The following is a 23,491-nucleotide window of genomic DNA, read 5'->3' on the forward strand; positions in this document are numbered from 1 at the left end:
TCTTTCTATCTGCCAAATATAACACATATACACAAATACACTCGCTGCTGCTTTCATTTTTCTAGCATTTACTGTGTCAGAGAAGTCCATGACCAAAATAACAAACACCACAATCTGTTAAATTTTTCATTCTCTAAATGTGTGATATTGCCTAATTATTGCTTTTATTCTTCTTATATTGATTTCTTATTTAGTTCCTAGCTTGCATCTCTGATTTCTACGCTTTGTTTAAAATATGTTATGTATCATTTTTATATGATTGCCCCTTTCTTCTCAATCTTATCAAACATTGTTTGTCTTCCATATGTTTTCTGTTATTGACTATAGCTCATGTGAATTTTGATACTGTTATTTGTATTTTTAATTTACCCACATTTTCCTTTTCTAATATACTTTCTTATTTCATTCTGTGTATTCTTTAGGGATTTTGGCACCTATTTCATAGATGTGTCTTTTTGCATTTTATGGAGTATGAAAAACAGTATTCTAAAATGTTCCTTTGATTTCTATAGATGAACATTTCCATTGTTTTCAAGCTGATGTTCTTATTCCTTATTCAGAAATATCTTCTTTAGGCTAATTTTTGTTTATTTTTTTTCCTTCATTTTTTAATGAGGAGAGACATGTATAGCCTCAGTACCTGTCTTGCATCTTTTTTTGTTAACATACATATTTGCTTGGAGTTGCTCTCGTTACTGCTTTTGTTCTTTGGGTGCTGGTTGAATTGTCATCTAAGATTTATAACGAAGAAGCTTGTAGGTATAAAAAGTTCCTTGTCAAAATCCAATATCTGGCAGGTTTTTGTCTAGAGCAGCTCTGCTGGACTGAGAAAGGATTGTGGACATGTCTTCCTCCTTCATTGCCTAACTGTCTTAAGATTGAGAAGATAGAGTCTGTGAAAAACTTGAATCCTAACTTGGTATTGCTTTTTGGGTTTTAAAAAATGTTGCTTACATTTCCCAGGAAGTGTCATCTTCCCTTTATTTACCACTGCCCCCTTCCATTCCATTGTCTTCTGAAGTAGTCTTTAGTTGGATGTACAACAGTACTAAAGGAATAGATACATCAAAAACGAGCACACAGGGCAGGGTGTGGTAGCTTACATCTGTAATCCTAGCACTCTGGGAGGCCTCTCAAAAAAAAAAAAAAAAAAACCCACAAAAGTGCAGCCACCATTTTTTCAAGTTGATTAGAACTTGTGTTGCTGATCAGGAAGATGGGGGGGGTGGGTGAAGACCACAGGTCTTATGTTTCCTTTCAGGCAGCCATAGTCAGTCATTAGGTTTTTCCATTTTAGTAAGGTGTTGTGTATGAGTGTATTGGATCTACTGGCTAGCTGCTATGTTAAATGTGAACGTTTGTGGTCAGAAACCGCAAAAATTAAGAAGTGTTAAAATTTTAAATAAACTGTCAGAGATGGATTGATTATATATGATTATAGATTTTGAGGGAACACTCACCTTCTAGGGATAGATTAGATTTCACAATCACAGAGATCACTACATGATCATGATCACTACATTATCTAATCACAAAGATCACTACATGATCTTTGGCTTGTAGATTGTTCTTTTTTTCTGAGACAGGGTCTCGGTCTGTCACCCATGCCGGAGTGCATTAGTGGCATTATAGTTCACTGCAACTTCCAACTCCTGGGCTCAAGCGATCCTCCTGGCTCACCCTCCTGAGTAGCTGTGACTACAGGTGTGCACCACCATGCCCAGCAAATTTTTTATTTTTGGTAGAGGTGGGATCTCTCTGTGTTGCCCGGGCTAGTCTTGAACTCCTGGCCTCAAGTAATCCTCCCTTCTTGGCCTCCTAAAGTGCTAGGATTACAGATGTGAGCCACCATGCCAGCTGGCTTGTACATTCTTTAGCATGAATTACATAGTCACATTTACCCAAATGTAGTTATACTTGGCCTTTGGTAATATGGTCCATGATACTCTGTAAGAAAAACTAATGGGAAAAATTTTAAAATGAAGCTGAGAAGTCTCAAAAATTGAGTATCCAGTAATATCTTCCATTTGTGCTTTTTACTGTTTCAGAAGTGCTTATATCATTTGGTTGGGATGTAACAGAGTTTTTCATAATTCAAGCAGGTTATTAAAAAGTAGCATTATTTGCCAAAAGAGTAGTTTTCCTTTTTTTCAACACAAGAATAAATTCAGGAGTTGCAAGTCAAATTTGACCTTGGGTTAGTGGTTCTTTCCCTCTCTGTTATTGTAGGTGACTTGAATTTTTGAAAGTATTTAGTCCATGTTGTAGGCTTCTGACCACAGCTAACTTAACTGTATGTTTACATTCTGGCATTGTTGAACTAAGACCTTGTTTGTTCTGTCTTGTGTGGGTATGGGTGTGCCTGGCTTCTCTGGTGAGGAACATTTATGTAAATTCATTTTTTTTTTTTAAAAGAATAGAAAAACAAAGAACAAACTGAACATAAAGAAAATTATGTGGTTTAAAAAAATTCTGTAATTTTTTTTTAAGTGCATAATCGCCATTTGTATGTATTTTGAACATTGAATCTGGATTTTTTAAATCTTTATTTTGTGTTAGCTTAGGTATCTGTAATGTACAAGATTAGCTATAACTGGTTATTGAGAGGAACAAAATGTGATCAGTAGAGAAACATGCCCCACTTCCAGTAACACAATTTATCATTGATAAACAGATGATAAATTATTGAGAGAATAAAGGAATGAATTATTTGTTTTTTTCTTAAAGACATAGTTATTCTTATCTCTGAAATTTAATTTTGGTCTGTTAATAACAACAGACAGAAATGATTTTTCTCTCTTCCTAGAAACTGCTTTTCTATTAATCTGTCTTCCTTAGAGGCTAATTACAAAATTTTTTTTCCATTGAAGGCCAACTGTGATTTGAGACGGCAGATTGATGAACAGCAAAAGATGCTAGAGAAATACAAGGAACGATTAAATAGATGTGTGACAATGAGCAAGAAACTCCTTATAGAAAAGGTTAGTGAATAACGGTGGCCTGAACTCTGTTCCCAAGATCCTTAATATATGTCATTGTGTGGCTTTTCTTTACCTGAGATTAAAATATTTTAAAAGAGGGCTTTTTAGAAAAAGATTTCTCATGATTTGACAATTAGGATTTTTTCCTTGCACAGACACCAGACCAAACATCTAGAGTGATAATTTGGGACATGCTTTCTGGCTGTGCATTATTTTTGAGTTTGATGTTGAACAGGAACAGCTTGTCCTAGATGAGTTTATTTGGAGTATTGCTCTCCTAAATTTCTATATTCATCCTATGAATTGAAGTGAGTATCCTATTACTATTACAAACATTTAACAAGAGTTACATCTCTGTTTCAGAGATGGTATTTGGAATAACTTATGTATCAAATAATGGGGTAATTAAGACATTGACTGCCACACTAGAAAAAAAAATTTTTTCCTTGGGGCCATGGTGTTTTATTATGAAAACAGAATAAAAACTTTGAAAACAAAATGATCCTTTGAATTTATTGAAAAATTTGTTATTTTTTATTGCTTTCTGTGCGTGAGTTATATGCAACTTGAAGAATAGTTTTCATGGCTCCCAAGGTGGAGAGACATGTGAGTTACATATGCTTCACAAGGCTCCACACTCAAAACTAGCGTGAATTAAATACAACTTACGTGGCAGTTAATGTGTGAAGTGTTTTATGCTTTAAAAAAATGAAGTTGTCATGTACCTCTATATGATTACTTTAATTGGCTGATATTGCCTTTAAACAGTAATTGATTAGTTGCAGCTTGCCTATGATAGTTATTAGTAGGCCAGGTGCAGTGGCTCACGCCTATAATCTTAGCACTCTGGGAGGCCGAGGTGGGAGGATCACTTGAGCTCAGGAGTTTGCATCCAGCCTGAGTCAGAGCGAGACTCCATCTCTACAAAAAAATAGAAAACTTAACCAGGTGTGGTGGTGGATACCTGTAGTCCCAACTACTCCGGAGGCTGAGGCAGGAGGATCACTTGAGCCAAGGAGTTTAAGGTTGAGGTGAGCTGTGGATGACGCCACTGCTGTCTAGCTGGGGTAACACAGAGAGACTGTCTCAAAAAAAATAAAAATAAATTTTTTATTTACTATTTTTCTAAGAAATAGTTACTAGTAACTATTACTTGTAACTATTTCTTAGAAGTTTTAGGATGATGATACTTCCTATTGAAATTTTTCAAGAATGCAAGCTGGAGATCTGAAACACTGGTGGATACTTTTCCTGAAATGTTTAGAATGCTGTTAAAAAGATAGAGAACACTGTCTTTCAGTGAAAGTGAAATAGATTGTTTTATTGAAGTGTGGAAGATAACTGAGAAGAATTTTGCCTCATTCTTTGGCTCATTAATCAAGGAAGGAAGCCACTTTTTTTCATTTTTATGAGAGTGAGAAATAATAAGGCGTATGCTAATACAGAGAATTTATTTACAGTTTTAGGACATTTCTTGAGGTCAGCATACATTCACCCAATTATACTAAACTCTAAGCAGCATAGTATAAAAATTAAACACAATACTGTCTCTGAGTTCTCACAGGAAAGTATGATTTCTATTTGTTAAGACTAGTATATAATAAAATGTAGATGTGTTTGCAAAAGAATTGAAATTTTAGTACTTCTTTATCAACTTTCTAAATAGGGGATATTTATTTACTATCTGATATGTCATGCTGAAATGGACAAAAACATAAATGAAAATGTAACCATAAATTGGGAGGAAATATCACAATATTATCTCTCAAAGAACTTGTATTCAATATACATGAAGACTCCCATAACTTAGTAATAAAAAGTCAACTCATTAAAAATGAACAAAAGACTTGAACATACCAGGTGAGGTTGCTCATGCCTGTAATCCTAGCATTTTGGGAGGTCAAGGTGGGAGGATTGCTTGAGGTCAGCAGTTTAAGACCAGCCTGAGCAAGAGCGAGATCCTGTTTCTACTAAAAATAGAAAAAATTAGCTGGGGCATGGTGGGGAGCACCAGTAGGCCCAGCTACTTGGGAGGCTGAGGCGCAAGTATCACTTGAGTCTAGAAGTTTGAGGTTGCAATGAGCTATGATGACACCACTATACTCTAGCCTGGGTGACAGAGCAAGACCCTGTCTCAAAAAAAAAAAAAAAAAGACTCGAACAGATATTTTACAACAGGAGAATATATAAACATATGCAACGCCTACCTGGCAGGGGAGATTTCCGTAGTCACTAAAATCATTTTCCCAGGGCAAGGCTTATTCATTGCAGCTCAGCGGCGCTGACCCCTGTGATTTCCCCAAATGTGGAAAAGTTGACTGCGTAATTTGTGGTGGAGGGGGACTGTGTCTTGCTCTTCCCCAATATTCACGGTTTGCAAATATAAGACTTTGTAAGCTGCTGTGTTCTATGGAGCCCTATTTCTTGATTTCTGATGTTCTGTAAATTATATAAAAATAAGCAAATAGCCAACATATGAAAAGATGCTCAACACCGGGCACAGTGGCTCGCACCTGTAATATCAACTACTCTGGAGGCTGAGGTGGAAGGATCGCTTGAGGCCAGGAGTTTGAGACCAGCCTAGGTTACATAGTGAGGCCTTGTTTCTAAAAAAAAAAAAATAAAACAAAAAAAAAATTAGCCAGGCATTGTGGTGTGCACCTATAGTCCCAGCTACTCAGGAAGCTGAAGCAGGGGGATCACTTGAGCCCAGGAGTTTGAGGTTGCAGTGAGCTATGATGACACCACTGCACTTTAGTCAGGGCGACAGAGTGAGACCTTGTCTCAAATACTAAAAAAATTCACTAATGGAAATAAAGGGCAGGGGACTAATTGAGGAAAGCTGCAAGGAAGAGGGAAAATGTGTGCTAGTCAAGGAAAACTGCAGGTATAAATTGCCTGTAGGTTAAAAATACACAGTACATCTCAAGTAGGGCTATACCATGAGATCTTGTCTCACAGTACTTTGTTCTTTTCCTTCAAGTTCTTTATTACAATTTTTGCTTACAGTTTTAAATTAATATATTCAGTGGTTACATATCCCCCTCTGGGCTGTGAACACCAGTTTTTTCACATGTTCTTTTCTTAGCACTCTTACAGTCCCTGGCATATAATTGGTTTTTAATAAATATATGTTGAATGAATGATATGCTCAGGAATCAGGAGTACATAAGGTGTTCTGGAATAAGAATTACGTAGGAAGGTGGGCATAATCTTTCAGCTCGTGGAGAACTTTTTCATGTTAAGATCCAGGGTTTGGCAGCAAAGAGCCATGGATGGTTTAGAGCATCAAACTGGAAGTGTGCAGAGTAGTGTTTTGAGAAGATCAATTAGTAGCAATTCTCTAAAATAGATTAGATCAAGAATGAACAGAAAATAGGGAAACAGATTAGGAGTTAGGTATTGATGTGGTTCAAAATTGAGATGTTGAACTCTCAGATAAAAAAGGATAGGCAGATTGGAGAAACTGTACCAAGGAAGAACCTTCAGCTCTTTTGTTATCCTATCCTGTCTACTTTGTTTGGACAGGAGGTATGTCATCCAAGGAGTCGTTACTAACTGTTTTGAGATGATGTGTGGTTTTTCAACAGTATTTTCTGTAATAATCTTAAATCTTTTAGTTTCTGGGAAGTATATTTCTCCGTGCTAATTGGTATTGAATTCCTTTTTTGTCTATTTCCCCTAAGTCAAAACAAGAGAAGATGGCATGTAGAGATAAGAGCATGCAAGACCGCTTGAGATTGGGCCATTTTACTACTGTTCGACATGGGGCCTCTTTTACGGAACAGTGGACAGATGGTTATGCTTTCCAGAACCTTATCAAGTAAGTGAATTGGCATAATTAAATGGCACATTGAAAAGTTAATTTGGATATGTTAAAGTTTTCTGTAATTGTAGTCATTAATAATCCTAGTAGTGGTAGTCATCTTTTAGTTTTTTAGTTATCACATGTATAAAGAAATGTAAGGAATGAAGTAAAGTCCTGAAAAAAAAATGACACAAGTAATCAGAGGAATAAAAAATGAGTTCTACATTAAAACTTAAAAGAAACAGAGTTGCTGAAGCTAAGGAAGAAAAATCTAGAGTTTGACTTGATGATATCTTTTAAATTATGAAATAGATTTTCATGAGGAGTCTGTTAAGCATTTATTCTGGATCCACAGAAAAATGAAATGAGTAGCGACCTAAGGAAGAATAAAACCACAGAAGATCCTTATAGGACATGTCCCTGAGGCTCTCTAAGAAAACAATGTCCAGTCATCAGAGTAGTCACTTCCTTGAAGGCAGTGGCAACCAGCCCCCCTGTCTGTGCCTGTCTGCAACTTGAAATCGAGCATTCCTTGCCTTTATCATAACTTTTGGGTTGAAACATTCGGGTATTTATTCCAAGGAGGGAATTAATATTTAAAATTCTAAAATTCGTACTGTGTGCATAGCTACTATTAGTTCAGGACTTGAAAAAGTATGTATCTTCAGGTTGTACTACCTTTTCATGTATCTTGTTTTGATTTATTAGATCATTTCCATCTGAGTGAGGTAGAAGTATTAATCATGGGCCTTTAAACTTTTGATCTCCAGATCACAATGTGTTGGAAGATTCCATAGACTGCCTTTCCTACCTGCTTTTTCTTACTAAAATAGCCTGTTGAGTGAATTGGAGTGTGAGACTACTTTTGAGTAATAATGAAACATAAACAACAAATTTATGCCTGAAAGAAAAGTACAAATATTGATGCTGTTTACATTTTGTGTTAAAACCAATCTCTGACGTACACATTAGTAAATCCTTATTTTACATATGAAACATTAATCTCCCACTTAGTTTAAGCATGTTTTTGCTTCACAGATGTCCTCAGATATGTGTATTTTGGTGTAAGAAGAGGCTGTCGAGTCAAAGAATATCCTGGAAGAAAAGCACAGATTTTTGAACTAGGCCAGGTAGCAGAGGTTGAGAGCAGCATTCGCTCTGTGCTCTAAGCGTAGGTGGCTGGTGATAGCAGAGGTGTACCCGGGTAGTGTAAACAGTAGTGAACGTGGAGGTATGATACCCAGCTGGTAACATCCTGACCAAGCTGTGCAAATTGCCCTGGAAGTAACACGCTATCCAGTTTCCAGATTTGTTAGAATGGGATCAGAAGATAAAATTAAGATCCCCTTTAGTGGCCAAAGCCATCTAATGCTCTGGCTCCTAGTGGCTCCTACTAGTGGCCACTCATTACATGGCAGTTTTTTAGACTTTGACTCAAAGAGATAGTCGATTTGTATAGAGGTGTATTAGTAATTAGTTTTAAGAAGTGATTAAAGTTTTTGCTGATAGTAGCAGTATTTTATCTTTTTACTACATAAGCAGTCCTATTCCCAGAAGGTTCTGGAAATCTTACACAGTTACAGAGTACAAAATGATGATTTTGCTGTAGAGCCATCAGATCAGAGAAATTGGGACTAAATGAGATCCCTGACGAGGATTGTGCCCTCTAGGTAGATGGCACCTGTTTACTGGTTTTCAGTCATATATATGGTAAGATGTCCATTTCTTCTCTTGGGGAGCTGTTTCTTGCTGATGTCTATTAATTATAGGTATTTGATTTCCTAAAGTTTTGCTTTAATAAATTAATTCCCTTTCCTTCAGTACAGAAATTGAAATTTTTTAGTTATAGAAGACTATATCTGATAACTTCACAAATGACAATTATGTACATAAGAAACTCCAAAACATCTTAAGTAATTGCTGGGTGAGGTATCCGAATGTCAGATAGCAGTACTAGGTTTTATGGGAATAGCAAACCTCAAGACATTTAAAAATTGAATTATAATTCAAACATAGCCTCAACAAGAGCCTCAACATGGTTCTTTTGTTCTCACTTTGTTCCCTGGCTCTTTTTTGAGTGATTTTTAAATTTCTTAAAACAGAAGATTTACTATGTAATAGGAAAATTTTATCCAATTTGTAATATATTTTAGCCAGATTAGTAATTTTTGCTTTCCAAAGTATGCTTGAACCTGTTGAAAAAGTAGCTTATTTTATAGTTCTGAGAAAGTAATGTTAAATACTAGTGTTATTCAGTACACGATTTTTTATTTAAATAAGCCTTAAGCGGTCAATGGCAAGGCAACAAAAATTCTTAAGACTTTGTTTATATTGAAATAAACAACACTAAAGTAATGGATTTTGACCTATGTACAGAATTATGATCATTTAAGATATGGATAATCAGGCCAGGCTCGGTGGTTCACGCCTGTAATCCTAGCACTCTGGGAGGCCGAGGCGGGTGGATCGCTCGAGGTCAGGAGTTCGAGACCAGCCTGAGCAAGAGCGAGACCCCGTCTCTACTAAAAATAGAAAGAAATTATATGGACAACTAAAGATATATAGAGAAAAAATTAGCCGGGCATGGTGGTGCATGTCTGTAGTCCCAGCCACTCGGGAGGCTGAGGCAGTAGGATCGCTTAAGCCCAGGAGTTTGAGGTTGCTGTGAGCTAGGCTGATGCCACGGCACTCACTCTAGCCCGGGCAACAAAGTGAGACTCTGTCTCAAAAAAAAAAAAAAAAAAAAAGATATGGATAATCAGAGGAGGCAAATTAAACTTTACAGCATTGTAATGCTAGTCTAGGTGTTTATTTTGATTTGTAAAGAGTTACAGTACCCATCTTAAAGCAATTTATGGTGAACTGTGTGATTCTCAGTCACATCATCCATAATGAGACAATGCATTTTGTTGCTCTGATAAACATCAGATCTCCTTTAGATAGTCCATACTGTTTTACACTTTCCAGTATATACAGAATATATGAAATCCTGGGAATCTTTAAAAATTCTTATCTGGGATGATCACAAGCTCTTTGTAGATTACTTCTAAAAGTTTTTTTTTTTTTTTTTTTTTTGTTAAAATTATGTCTGAAAATGATGCTTTTTGTTTTTAATACCTCTCCTACTAGTTATTTCTTGTATGGTTAGAGAGTGCAGTACAGCTTTGCTGTTGAATGTGCCTGTATTCATTTCCTAGGGCTGCTGTAACAAAATACCTTTAAAACAACAGAAATGTGTTCTCTCACAGTTAGGAGTCTAGATGTCTGAAATCAAGGTCAGGGTGTGTCAAGGTCCTATCAGGAGCATCCTTCTTTTCCTCTTCCAGGGGTTTAGTAGCCCCAGGCATTCCTTGGCTTGTCGCTGCATACCTTTAGTCTCTGCCTCCATCTTCACATGGTTTTCTCCCTATGTGTCTCTGTGTCTCCTCACCTATTCTTACAAGGATACCAGTCATATTGGATTAAGGGCCTACCCTATTCCAGTATGACCCCATCTTAACCAGTGACATCGTCAATGAGCCTGTTGCCACATAAGATCATATTCTAAGGTACTGGGGATTAGGACTTTAGCATATCTTTTGGAAGACACAATTCAACCCATGATGGTGCTTAAGACTGATTGCATTGCTTCTTTTGCAGGCAGTGGCTTTTTAAATAGAGTTATTTAGATTTGAGTGAGATGGATTTTTTGGGTCAGCAATACTTCTATAAAAGATAGAACAAATAGTCTCTTTCTGTGTGTATTGAAGGGCAAGCACTCTCTAAAACTGATAGTATACAGGAAACATTTAAGGATCAACTCTATGAAAAGCACCGTCATATGTGCTTGGGGTTATACAGGTTGATAAGACACAATTCCTATTCCAAAAGAAGTTATAGTTTTTGACATAGTCCAGACTTTGTATTCCCAAAGTAAATCTAAATGAAGTACAACTGATAGACTCTCTTTATTCTTTTATTCTTCAGTATAAGTAGCTAAACAGTTTCAAGAACATTAAGAATTGATATGAGAATCTTTATAATATGTAACTTTGATCTTTGGTAAATCAGCTTTCGTTGTCAAGCAAGCAAGCTCTTACTTTCAGAATGTTCAGATGCATTTTTTTTCTTGAATATTTTCAGTCCGTAGGTGGCTGAATCCATGGATACAGAGGGCTGACTTTATGTATATGTTTTAGGGGGTGAGATGAGGGTGGGGAGGCATATCTAATGGTAGTTAAAAGAATTTTAAGGCAAACAAAAAACTCTTGAATTAAAATTTTTATTCTGCTGTTAAGTTGATGTCTAATCAATGACCTGGCTCATCTTGAAGCCAGGCTTACAGTGTTGCCTTCCTAGATAGGGTAGCATAAATTATATTCTGGACATCTACCTTAGGGCGTAGCCTCTTTTTTTTTCCTGGTTGGCATTCTTCCAAGAAAGACATATTGTACTGAATCAGAATGAGGTCTAAACTAACATTCAAGGAAGAGGGTAGAATAGGTTCCATTTGAGAATAGGTTTAAAAAAGTTAGATTTCATCATTCTGCAAAAATGAAGGTTGGTTGCAGAAAAGAAAATGGGGACGGAGGAGGAAGTACAGTAGAGAAAGAAAGGCAGGGGAGCTAGCATTTGTCAGCTATACTAGGTGATTTAAAGACTTTAGTCTATTAAATGGTTGATCTCAAATCTTGGTGTATTTTTATATACCAAGTCTATAAACCTTAATATCTGTTAGGTGGTAGGATATATGAGAGAAAGGGGTTTTCTTATAATGGAATTTGTATTGATTCTTAATTTGTAAACTAGTTTATTACAGAAAAATTAGACATCTTATTAGAAAATACTTTAATGGTAGTGGTGTTAGATATCTAAAGATTTATAAAATATGGCTTTGGTTTTTTTTTTTGAGACAGAGTCTCACTCTGTTGCCCAGGCTAGAGTGCCGTGGCGTCAGCCTAGCTCACAGCAACCTCCAACTCCTGGGCTCAAGCAGTCCTCCTGCCTCAGCCTCCCGAGTAGCTGGGACTACAGGCATGTGCCACCATGCCGGCTAATTTTTTCTGTATATTTTTAGTTGTTAGCTAATTTCTTTCTATTTTTAGTAGAAACGGGCTCTCGCTCTTGCTCAGGCTGGTCTCAAACTCCTGAATTCAAACAATCCTCCCCCCTCAGCCTCCCAGAGTGCTAGGATTACAGGAGTGAGCCACTCTGCTTTCTATAAAATATGTTTTATACTAATTCATTTTATGTATCATTCCCTAAGGAGTTCTTAACTAGTTGTGAGACTTCATTGTGCTTTCTCTGAGTGTGTTTGTTTTTTAAAAACTTACATTAGTTGTCACCATATCAATGAATGGGGGATGACTTGTAGGGTAGTAATGGCTCACTTAGAATAGAATAAATGATAGGCCTAAAAGGAAAATCTTATTTACTTTCTTTAGCATCCTACAAACTTGATATCTTTCTAGATAAAATTGAGGAAGCTTTAATGTGAACAAAAAATCAAAAGTAACTTGGAACATTTCATACCTTTTTTTCCTTACTTAATTACAGATCTTTACCAGAGAGTTGTTTTCTTTGCTGTTAAAAAGGAATCATGAAATTGTCCGTTTTGAGTCAGAAAATAAGGTCACAATAGAAAGTTGATATGTTCCTTTCTGCCCATTTTCCCACTATGAAAATAATCATAACTAGTATCTTAAAGCACAGACTCATTCCACAAAAAGTCTATGACCAATTATCTGGCCCATACAACCTGAGGTTAAAATCAAATCTCTATTTGATTTAAGGGGGTTTACTTTTTCTGCAGTTTATCAGATATTCAGGTGACAAGTTATTTTTGTTTGTTCCATAGCTATGTTAAAAAAAATTTTTTGACTTTCTTTCTCTGTGCAACATCTTTTATACCTCTAGGCAACAGGAAAGGATAAATTCACAGAGGGAGGAGATAGAAAGACAACGGAAAATGTTAGCAAAGCGGAAACCTCCTGCCATGGGTCAGGCCCCTCCAGCAACCAATGAGCAGAAACAGCGGAAAAGCAAGACCAATGGAGCTGAAAATGAAACGTATGTTCTTTATTGATGTGAACTCTGTGACTCCACACCCTGTCCTCAGATATCAATGTCCTATTGAATGCCACTGGAAAGAATTATTAGTTCTGGAGGTTACTTTGGTTTAAGCTTTCTTTTTACTTATATTAATGGATTTGCTCAGCTCATGTAAAAGCCATGTAAAATCTTCTTAGTCCTGCTCTTTATTTATTTATTTAAATATTTTTTAGAGAGAGAGAGTCTTACTCTGTTGCCCATGGTCGAGTGCAATGGTGCAGTCATAGCTCACTGCAGCTTCAAACTCCTGGGCTCAAGCAGTCCTGCGTCAGCCTTCTGAGTAGCTAAGGCTACAGGTGTGCACCACACCTGGCTGATTTTTAAATTTTTTGTAGAGACAGGGTCTCGCTATTGCCCAGACTGGTCTTGAACTTCTGGCCCCAAGCAATCCTCCCACTTTGGCCTCCCAAAGCACTGGGATTACACTGTGCCTGGCCTTAGTGCTGCTCCTTATTTAGGGAGTTTCAAATGATGGGAAGAAGTAATGTCACTTAACTTGACATCATGACTCATGACTTTTGGCTACTCTTTTAACAAATAAGATGGCGTTGTCTCGAAATGATACTATTTCTTATATGTGTCTCTAGGTTATGGTACACTGGTATTGTATTATAGGGATTGCCTGGGTACTATTTTATTTTATGTTTTTTTAATTAATTTTTTTGAGACAGGGTCTCACTTTGCCACTCAGGCTTGAGTGCAGTAGCATCATTGTATAGTTCACTGCAGCCTCAGACTTCTGGGTTCAAGTGATCCTCCCGCCTTAGCCTCCCAAGTAGCTGGGACTACAGATGTGTGCCACCAGGCCTGGCTGACTTTTTTTTTTTTTTTTTTTTTTTTTTTTTTTTTTTTTGAGACAGAGTCTCACTTTGTTGCCCAGGCTAGAGTGAGTGCCATGGCGTCAGCCTAGCTCACAGCAACCTCAAACTCCGGAGCTCAAGGGATCCTCCTGCCTCAGCCTCCCGAGTAGCTGGGACTACAGGCATGCACCACTATGCCCGGCTAATTTTTTTCTATATATGTATATTTAGTTGTCCATATAATTTCTTTCTATTTTTAGTAGAGACGGGGTCTCGCTCTTGCTCAGGCTGGTCTCGAACTCCTGACCTTGAGCTATCCACCCGCCTCGGCCTCCCAGAGTGCTAGGATTACAGGCGTGAGCCACTGCGCCCGGCCCTGGCTGACTTTTAAAAATTTTTTTATAGAGACAGGGTCTTGCTTTGTTGCTCAGGCTGGTCTTGGAACTCCTGGGTTCAAGCGATCCTCCCTCCTTGGCCTCCCAAAGTGCTAAGATTATAGGCATGAGCCACTGCATCTGGCCCCTGGCTACTATTTTAGATCGAAGAATGCTCTTTACTGGTCAGAAGAGCATTTAGTTAACAATCGCAAACTTAGGAGTAAGGGCCCACCCTTCCGCAAAAGAAAAAAGAAATAGCTGTTATTTTAGGAAAAGGACATTTTCCTAATAAGCCAAATCTTGACCTTTCCAAAATTTTTTCCTATTCTGGAAACCTAAGGAAAACACCAGTATCTTAATTACAGTGCAGTCATCTTTTTCTGTCAGTCAACAATTATTACATGGCTACCATGTATAGGAGAGATAGACTGACTAGAGCACAAATGCTCTCCTCCATTCCTTTCTCTTTTAATTGAAAGTAAATTTCATATACAAAGTTAACCGCAAATTAAAAGTATAATATTATATAACTTATTGACTAATATATCTTTTGCCTTTTTTATGTTTCGTATCAGTTCAGAAAAACACGTTAACCCATAATCCACTTGAAGTATAAAAATACTCTCACCATCGTTAAAAGTCCGTGACATCCCAGAAATGCACCTTCCTTTATTCCAGTGAGAAAGACGGCTTAACATCAATCCTCACCCCATACATACCTGATGCGTTGGGAAGTCTTTTCCTTGGCATTCAGTTAGTAAGTCTAGGTAAAATGCTTGCTTTATGCTAGGCCATAGTCTGAGAATACAGAACTAAAAAATACAGCCCCAGCTTTAGGAACTCACAATTTATTTTTAGGGGAGATGAACAGATCAATTAATAATTACAATAATTAATAATTATAATGATAAAAGCATACATAGGGAACTAGGCTTAGAAAAATCTTCATTCTTATAACTCCAAATGTTTTAAAACTAGTGTCTAAGTATTTCCTTTCAACACGTCCTACGTAGGAGCTCAGACTGAAAGATTCTCCAGGCAAATTAAACTGATCATTATTTTCTTTCAAGACTCCTGTGTTTATTTTGTGAAAACTTTCTCTCTAATATTACTTGAAAATTATTTAATCCTAGTGCACAAAACCACTGACTTGGGAGTGATAAAGAAGGCATTGGTTGTTTCTTTGCCACAGATCAATAATTAGAATTCAGTCTAGGCCAGTAGAGTGTCAGTAAGTAGTTGCCATCTGGAGTCCTATGTAAAATCCAAGCTGGAACGCCTTCAGTCTAGTTTTTAATTACAGTATCTGGGATTTGGCTCTTTCCTTTGACCAGAAGCCAAAAACAGGCCTCTAGAACCTTGGAGTGAGTTACATTATCCTATTAGACGTGTTGCAGGCAGAGAGAATTCTTAGTCATGATTTTTTATTTCTCTGTTTTTTTATTGGTGTGAAATGTAGTAATAGGTGTAGGTATTTCTGCAACTGTGAGGAGATAAGCATAATAGCCCTAGTGGATGTGTTTCTTATTTTTTCTATTTTCTTTGAGTTAGATCTCAAAGGCTCTGTTTGTTTAGTACCCCTCCCTGGTGTTTCCTCTTTTTCCTGCTATTTAGAATATATCTAAACAGTAATGTCTAAAACATTCAAGTATGTGTGTGTCCTTCTAGAATGTGAAGAAGGTAAAGATGGAGGACTAGGATAGCACTTCTTATTCATTCCTGAGATATAAGGATGTGATTGGAGTAGGTGAAACATTAAATGAGTGAATATCCATCAAGTCAGCCCTTTGAGAATTGGTTCAAATAGGATTTTCAGTATTCCTTTCACATTCCTATTTAATAGTCACAATACTTTGTTAGAGAGGCATTATCATTTGCTGCATTTTCAGGAAACTGAATTAAGAGATTAAAGTTGCCTGTGCAAGGCCAGTGGCCTAGTTGTGCCTTGAACGCTAGTACTCAGACTCCAAATCCTAGACTCTGATTTGCCTATGGGCTATGTCTTTCTCTTTTTTTTTATAATATCAAAGTTTAAGAGTTATCAAGAATAATCTAATCGATTGTCTTATTGTTTTACGGTTGAAAAATTTTTTAGACATAAAATTTTTGGTTATCTCTACTAATGGGCTTTTATCTGAACAATGTCTGGGACAAAACTTCATAAACAATGTAAAAATGTGGCTTTTTTTTTTTTTTTTTTTTTTTTTTTTGAGACAGAGTCTCGCTCTGTTGCCCGGGCTAGAGTGAGTGCCGTGGCGTCAGCCTAGCTCACAGCAACCTCAGACTCCTGGGCTTAAGCGATCTTACTGCCTCAGCCTCCCGAGTAGCTGGGACTACAGGCATGCGCCACCATGCCCGGCTAATTTTTTCTATATATATTTTAGTTGGCCAGATAATTTCTTTCTATTTTTAGTAGAGACGGGGTCTCGCTCTTGCTCAGGCTGGTCTCGAACTCCTGACCTCAAGCGATCCACCCGCCTCGGCCTCCCAGAGTGCTAGGATTACAGGCGTGAGCCACCGCGCCCGGCCGGCTTTTTTTTTTTTTTTTCATAAAAAATTAGACTTCTGGTTTTGAAGTCCTTCCTTTACATCACATCTGATAAATCACAAAAGTTTTTTCTTGTCAGTGGACTGCAAAATAACCAATTTTTTAGTCATTTTAACTATGAGACTGAATATACCTAATGGTAAACTTGGGCATTTCTCTTTAAATCGGCATGCTATGAATTCAAATAATTTACTAAAATATCCACCATTATTTTTCAGGTTAACATTAGCAGAATACCATGAACAAGAAGAAATTTTCAAACTCAGATTAGGTCATCTTAAAAAGGTAAGTATAATGAGAAAATCTGTCTGAAGAAAGGTGATCTCTAATTTACATTTGTTGTAGAAGCTATTTGGCAAAAGTAACAGTAGTTTCACATAGCTGCAGAAATCTTGAGCAGCTGTTCTCACCGTCATATCTTGCAGTCTAATGGTGGAACTCATGTCTTTTAAATTTTCAAGTGAGTTCCAACAACCCAATCAGAGTATTTTTAACCCCAATGATAATTGGTAGATAATTCTGTACACATTCTAAGGCTTCCAAAGTGGTTATCATTAGAATAAAAATTAAATATACAACAAGAGCAGATGGTTCTGAGATTGATGATAAGACTTGTGATATTTGAAATCACACACTCTTCTTTCTTGCCTAAACTAGCTAAAAAGAGATCCTATGCCAACCATATTCAAACCAAAGGCATCTAACATAGAATTTGTTATTGGTGATGTTCACTGAGCTGTCTTAGATGTAGATTGCCCAGCATTTTTTTTTTTCTTTGAGACAGAGTCTCGTTCTGTTGCCCTGAGTAGCACACTGTGGTGTCAGCCTGACACACAGCAACCTCAAACTACTGGGCTCAAGCGATCCTCTGCCTCAGCCTCCCAAGTAGCTGGGACTATAGGCGCATGCCACAACGCCTGACTTTTTCCATTTTTGGGAGAGGCGGGTTCTCGTTCTTGCTGAGGCTGGTCTCAAACTCCTGAGCTCAAGCTATCCCCCTGCCTTGGCCTCCCAGAGTACTAGGATTTATAGGCATGAGCTGCCTCGCCCAGCCGATTGCCTCAGCTTTTAAATTCAGCAGCCCATATGTTATTGGTGGATGCTGTTTATGGTGATGGCGGTCAGTAAGGAATTACTAAACTGCTATTTGGGGGCGTGGTGTGTGTTATTTCATATATTGGTTTTCATATTTTTTTCCTGCTGGGTTCTCAGATCTTGTTAAATAAGTAGAAGTAGAACTTAAGGAATCAAGTACAATCCATGATGTTTTTGCTTAATATAAATTTGGTAAATGATTCCACAGTGTATTTATCTCTTTTGTAGGGCATAATACAGTTTTATGAACAAGATTATGATTTACTTTGGTTTATATATAAATATTAAATTTATTAAGTATGTTATATTTGTATACGTACAGCATTTTTACACGAGTGGAGGTCACTAAAACAATATAGCTGTGGTAGGCTGGGCGTGGTGGCTCACGCCTGTAATCCTAGCACTCTAGGAGGCCGAGACAGGTGGATCGCTTGAGGTCAGGAGTTCAAGACCAGCCTGAGCAAGAGCGAGACGCCGTCTCTACTAAAAATAGAAAGAAATTATCTGGCCAACTAAAAATATATATATATATATATATATATATATATATAAAAAATTAGTAGGGCAGAGTGGCGCATGCCTGTAGTCCCAGCTACTTGGGAGGCTGAGGCAGTAGGATCGCTTAAGCCCAGGAGTGTGAGGTTGCTGTGAGCTAGGCTGATGCCACGGCACTCACTCTAGCCCGGGCAACAAAATGAGACTCTGTCTCAAAAAATAAAAAAACTAAAACAATATAGCTGTGCAATCTTATATAATTGGTATACACTGCATGTTCACAGGGGAACCTGATTTTTGTAAAAAATGTTTGCATACCTATGTTTATATACACAAAACATTTCTAAAAACTTAGACAAGAAACTTAACAGTGGTTATAGCGGGGGAATTGGGCATGGAAAGGAGGGAGGAAGACGGTATAGAACTTTTACTTTTCCCACTGTGCTCCTCTGTATGGTTTGGATTTTATTGCTTTCTATGGGTTTATTTTTATAATTAAAATTCTAGTTCTTAAAAACAAATCTTTTTCAATGCAAAGCATCTTCCTTTAACTTTTCACAGAGAATTTCTGTTGTTTTTGAAATGAGACTCTGAAAAGGTAAAGTTTTCTGTATTCTGAACTGTTTCTTTCCTTTTCACTTTAGGAGGAAGCAGAGATCCAGGCAGAGCTGGAAAGGCTAGAAAGGGTTAGAAATCTACATATCAGGGAACTAAAAAGGATACATAATGAAGATAATTCACAGTAAGCAACTTGGGGGTTTATTGGATTGGAGATTACTGAGCACCTAATGACATGAATTAAATGGTATAGAATGATGCTTTTGCTTAATATAAATTTGGTAAATGATTCCACAGTGTATTTATCTCTTTTATAGGGTATAATACAGTTTTATGAACTAGATTATGATTTACTTTGGGTTATATATAAAAAATTTATTAAGTATATTATATTTGTATACATACAACGTTTTTACATGAATGGAAGTCACCCAAGACAATATGGCTTTGCAATCTTAAATGATTGATACACACTGCATGTTCAGATTTAACTATAGAGCTTTAAGAAAGGGAATCTTGGTTCACCAGTGTGAAATTGTGGAAAGAATATTGGGATGAGATGACACTCAGTTTCTGAATGACCTTTAAGGGCCATTCAGGTGTTGACATTTTAAGTAAAACCCTAAAGTTCATCACATTAATTGTAGATTAACACCCACTTTTGTTTATAAGTCATCTAAGGGACTGAAACTGGAAAAAGTAGCCGCCAGTGGGAAAGCCCTTTCATAAGTAATCTGTTCTTTCCCACATTTTTCTGACTCTGAAACATTTTTTCACGTAGCCACAGCTTATGTATTTTTGTTTGGCTAATGTGAGCCATGGACCTTTCTTTCTGTAAAGTGGAAGACAACAGCAGTTCTCATTTACTGAGCACTCTCTGTGTATCAGGCGTGGTGCTAAAGGTAAAGGGCCTTTACGTTTCTCATTTAATGCTCCCGATAACTCAGTCACCTTCAATACATTGATCACTATACAAGCTTATTGAAATTAAGTTAACTTGAGCAGGGACTCATAACTAATGTGACCAAACAAAGAGTCAAACTTGGATCTTTCTGATCCAAACCACCATGCAGTAATGCATCTCTCCCCACAGGCATGCTGGTTTCTTAAAATCACAATAATTTAAAGGTAATAATGGGGCTGTTTAAGATCAGGAACTAGGTAAAAATATTTTAAAGTGTATTTTTAGTCAGGTTCAGTGGCTCATGCCTATAGTCCTAACTATTTGGGAGGTCGAGGCAGGACGATCACTTGAGCCCAGGAGTTTGAGGCTGCAGTGAGCTATGATTGTGCCCCTGCACTCCAACCTGAGTGACAGAGCTAGATCCTGTCTCTGAAAAAAAGTTATAAATTATTTTTTGCCAGAATTTGTCATTTCTTTGTCATATTGTTAGAAAACAACACAAGGTGAAATCTTATATGGGGAACACAGTTACATCATAGACTTTCTGTCTTAAAGAGAGAATAATGAATGCACGTAGAACTTGTAACTCACTTGGTAAATCCGTTTTTAAGGCAGTATAAAATGTTTTGGAATTTTACTGTATGTAGTTTTGAAATGGTGCGAACATGTGGCTCTTGAATCATTTGGAGGAGCCAAGTAGCACAATTTGAAAATCCCTAGTCTAATCTACCCCCAGTTTGTAGTTGGGCAGAAAGGGAGGGAAATCTAAAAAGGTCACAGGTTCAATGTGGCTACAGAGACTAGCACCTATATCCTGGGGCTCTATAGCTATTGCTGTTCATTGTAATTATGCTTCCTCTTTGAACTATGTAACTTTATGCTCACAATTCACTATATTGTTATTAATTGTCAAACTACCATCAGCAGCTATAATCGTGTGTAGTGTTAAATATTTTGGGAATTTTGCAAATATGGAAGAGTGTAGTCTTTGATCTCAGAATGTTACATATTCCTTGTTTCTACAGATTTAAAGATCATCCAACACTAAATGACAGATATTTGTTGTTACATCTTTTGGGTAGAGGAGGTTTCAGTGAAGTTTACAAGGTAAGTATAAGGAACTGAGTACAAGGACTGAGGGTTAAATTACTGGCTATTACCAACTAGGAGAACATTTAGAATGGTGATAATTGTGGGTTGTTATCTAGTGGCTGAAATTCAGAAACTTTAAAAATTTGTATCTTTGGGAAAACAGCTTCCAATAAACTTACATGACTAAGCAGGATACAGTATTTTACCCTGTTTCCAAGTTTCAAAAATAAATAGTTATAGATTAAAAAAATAAGAAGGAAAAACAATAACTCATTTCTGGGTGGTAGAATTATAGTGATTTTTTTTTTTTCTGGTTATGTACTTTTCTGCCTCAGCCACATTTGCTAGATATGAGCATGTGTTATCTTTATTCTCATATGTATATACACACACATACATTATTTTATTTTTACAAAATAGACGTGTGTCAAAGTTATTCTTACTTGAAAACCTTTTTTTTGTTTCCAAAAACTTCTCATCTAAGAGCGTTTACTAGCACTGGCATTCTGAAAGACTGTCCTGGCTTAGAGTGCTTCCGTTGGTCCTGCAAAGTACAGACTTTCATGCCTCTAGGTTAATTTTTACCAAATAAGTAATTCATCCAATTTTAAATAAAGCTATAGATGCATAATGTGTTCACCAGAAACTGCCTGCTTCTGCTTGAATTTCTCTACATGTTTCTAGCACCTGGCTTTAAATGCATAATTGGTTATTAAACTTCACTGTGCAGCTGTGGGAATTCCCTCTTTTCAAAGGTATAGCCTTCACTGTGGTGATTTATGCTATGCCCATATGCAGTTATACATGGGATATTTTTTGAGTAAAATAGTATTCATTTCAGATTAAAACAGTAAAAACTAGCTCTACTGTTTTCTTTTTTTAATGTCAATTTTTACTGTGATTTTATATATGTGTAAAATTTACCTTTCTAACCATTTTTAGGTGTACAATTCAGTGGTATTAAATACATTCACAATGTTGTGCAACTGTTATCACTGTCCATTTCCAGAACTGTGTTGAGATTTTTAGTGTCCTGCTGGTTTTGATTTTTCCAGTATTTTATTCATATTTTTAATCTCGTAAGTGCGGCTGGCCATAGTCATCTTTTGTGTGCAGGCAGCTTTGTCAAGCTTTGATGTCTTAGTTATCCTAGCTCCTTAGAATGAGTTTTCCTGTGCTCTAGAACCTTGTATTACTTGGGAGTTGTTGGCTCCTTGAAAGTTTGTTAGAGCTGACTTATAAAAACCACCTGGGTAGGTGTTGATTTAGTGGAAAACATTTGACTATCTTTTCAATTCCTTCTGCAAATATTGATCTATTCAGATTTTCTCCCCCTTCTTAAGTGAATTTTGATAATTAATTTTTCTAGAAAATCTTCTATCTTACCTAGATTTTAAAAAACATCCATACCATAGTTATTTATTTCTCTTTTCTTGTGAAATGTTTACTTTTATGTCTCTTGTTTTTTGTTATCTTGATTGATAGGCTAGAGATTAATCAGTGTTGTTATTAATTTTTTTCTAAGAATCAACTTTATACTTTTGATCAAATTTATGTTTGGTTTGTTTTTTGTTTCATTAACTTCTGCTTCCTTCATTTTTATTTATTTTCATTCTTAAGTCATATCCTTATTTTATTTTTTTTATAATTTTTTTATTGTGTTAAAAAAAATAGATAAGCATCCCAACCACTTTTAAGTATATGTTTAGTAGTAAAGTGGTAAAGTATATTCACATTGTTGGGAAAAGATCTCCAGGACTTTTTCATCTTGCAAAACTGAAACTCAATAGCCATTAACCAACTTCCTTTTTTTCCCCTCTCCTCCTAGCCGTTGGTAACTACCATTCTGCATTCCATTTCTGTGAATTTGACTACTTTCAGATACCTCATATAAGTGGTATTTATCTTTTTATGGCCAGCTTATTTGACTTAGCATAATGTCCTTAAGGTTTATTAGTGTTACAGCATGTGACAGGATTGCCTTCCTTTTTATAGTTGAGTAGTAGTCTGTTGTATGTATCACATTTTATTTATCCATTCCTCCATTGATGGACACTTGTTTTGCTTCTACCTCTTGGCTATTGTGAATAGTGCTGCTTAGAACTTGGGTATACAAATATCACTTGAAGACCCTGCTTTCAATTTTTTTGGATGTGTACCCAGAAGTGGGATTGTTCCTTTTTTAAAATCATCAAAATTGGTTCTTGACGCTTCTGAGTAACTTTTAGTGGTTTCATCATCCTATTTTTCCCAATCATATTTCTTTTCTTTTTTTTTTTTTTTTTTTTTTTTTAGACAGAGTCTTGCTCTGTTGCCCAGGCTAGAGTGCTGTGGTGTCAGCCTAGCTCACAGCAGCCTCAAATTCCTGGGCTCAAGTGATCCTCCTGCCTCAGCCTCCCGAGTAACTGGGACTACAGGCATGTGCCACCATGCCTGGCTAATTTTTTTTTTTTTTTGCCTATATATTTTCAGTTGTCTAGATAATTTCTTTCTATTTTTTTTTAGTAGAGATGGGGTCTCACTCTTGCTCAGGCTGGTCTCGAACTCCTGAGCTCAAATGATCCACCTGTCTCGGCCTCCCAGAGTACTAGGATTACAGGCATGAGCCACTGCGCCCGGCCCCAATCATATTTCTTTAAACATTTTAATATTTCTGAAATCTAGATGTTTCTTACAATGATATGTACATTTAATGTAATTATTCTTTTGCTGCTCTCCACTCAGTCTATGGTGCGTCACAATG

At 36.7% G+C, this 23,491-nt stretch overlaps 1 protein-coding gene and 1 non-coding gene across 3 annotated transcripts in view; both read left to right on the forward strand.

Moving 5' to 3' along the window:
• The window catches only part of TLK2 (tousled like kinase 2), a 103,101-nt gene that overhangs the window by 58,276 nt on the left and 21,334 nt on the right, over positions 1 to 23,491 (forward strand). For both annotated transcript variants that reach the window (XM_069481590.1, XM_069481591.1), the window contains 6 exons: positions 2,871 to 2,981; positions 6,668 to 6,804; positions 12,685 to 12,837; positions 16,823 to 16,889; positions 18,839 to 18,936; positions 20,682 to 20,763. In XM_069481590.1, coding sequence (XP_069337691.1) covers positions 2,871 to 2,981; positions 6,668 to 6,804; positions 12,685 to 12,837; positions 16,823 to 16,889; positions 18,839 to 18,936; positions 20,682 to 20,763 — 648 coding nt within the window. The remainder of the gene's footprint in view (positions 1 to 2,870; positions 2,982 to 6,667; positions 6,805 to 12,684; positions 12,838 to 16,822; positions 16,890 to 18,838; positions 18,937 to 20,681; positions 20,764 to 23,491) is intronic.
• Positions 5,181 to 5,344, forward strand: LOC138392815 (U1 spliceosomal RNA). Its single transcript, XR_011235081.1, has one exon. It is a non-coding gene; the product is annotated as a U1 spliceosomal RNA (small nuclear RNA).

The sequence above is a fragment of the Eulemur rufifrons genome, chromosome 9, assembly GCF_041146395.1.
Source record: "Eulemur rufifrons isolate Redbay chromosome 9, OSU_ERuf_1, whole genome shotgun sequence".
NCBI lineage: Eukaryota > Metazoa > Chordata > Mammalia > Primates > Lemuridae > Eulemur > Eulemur rufifrons.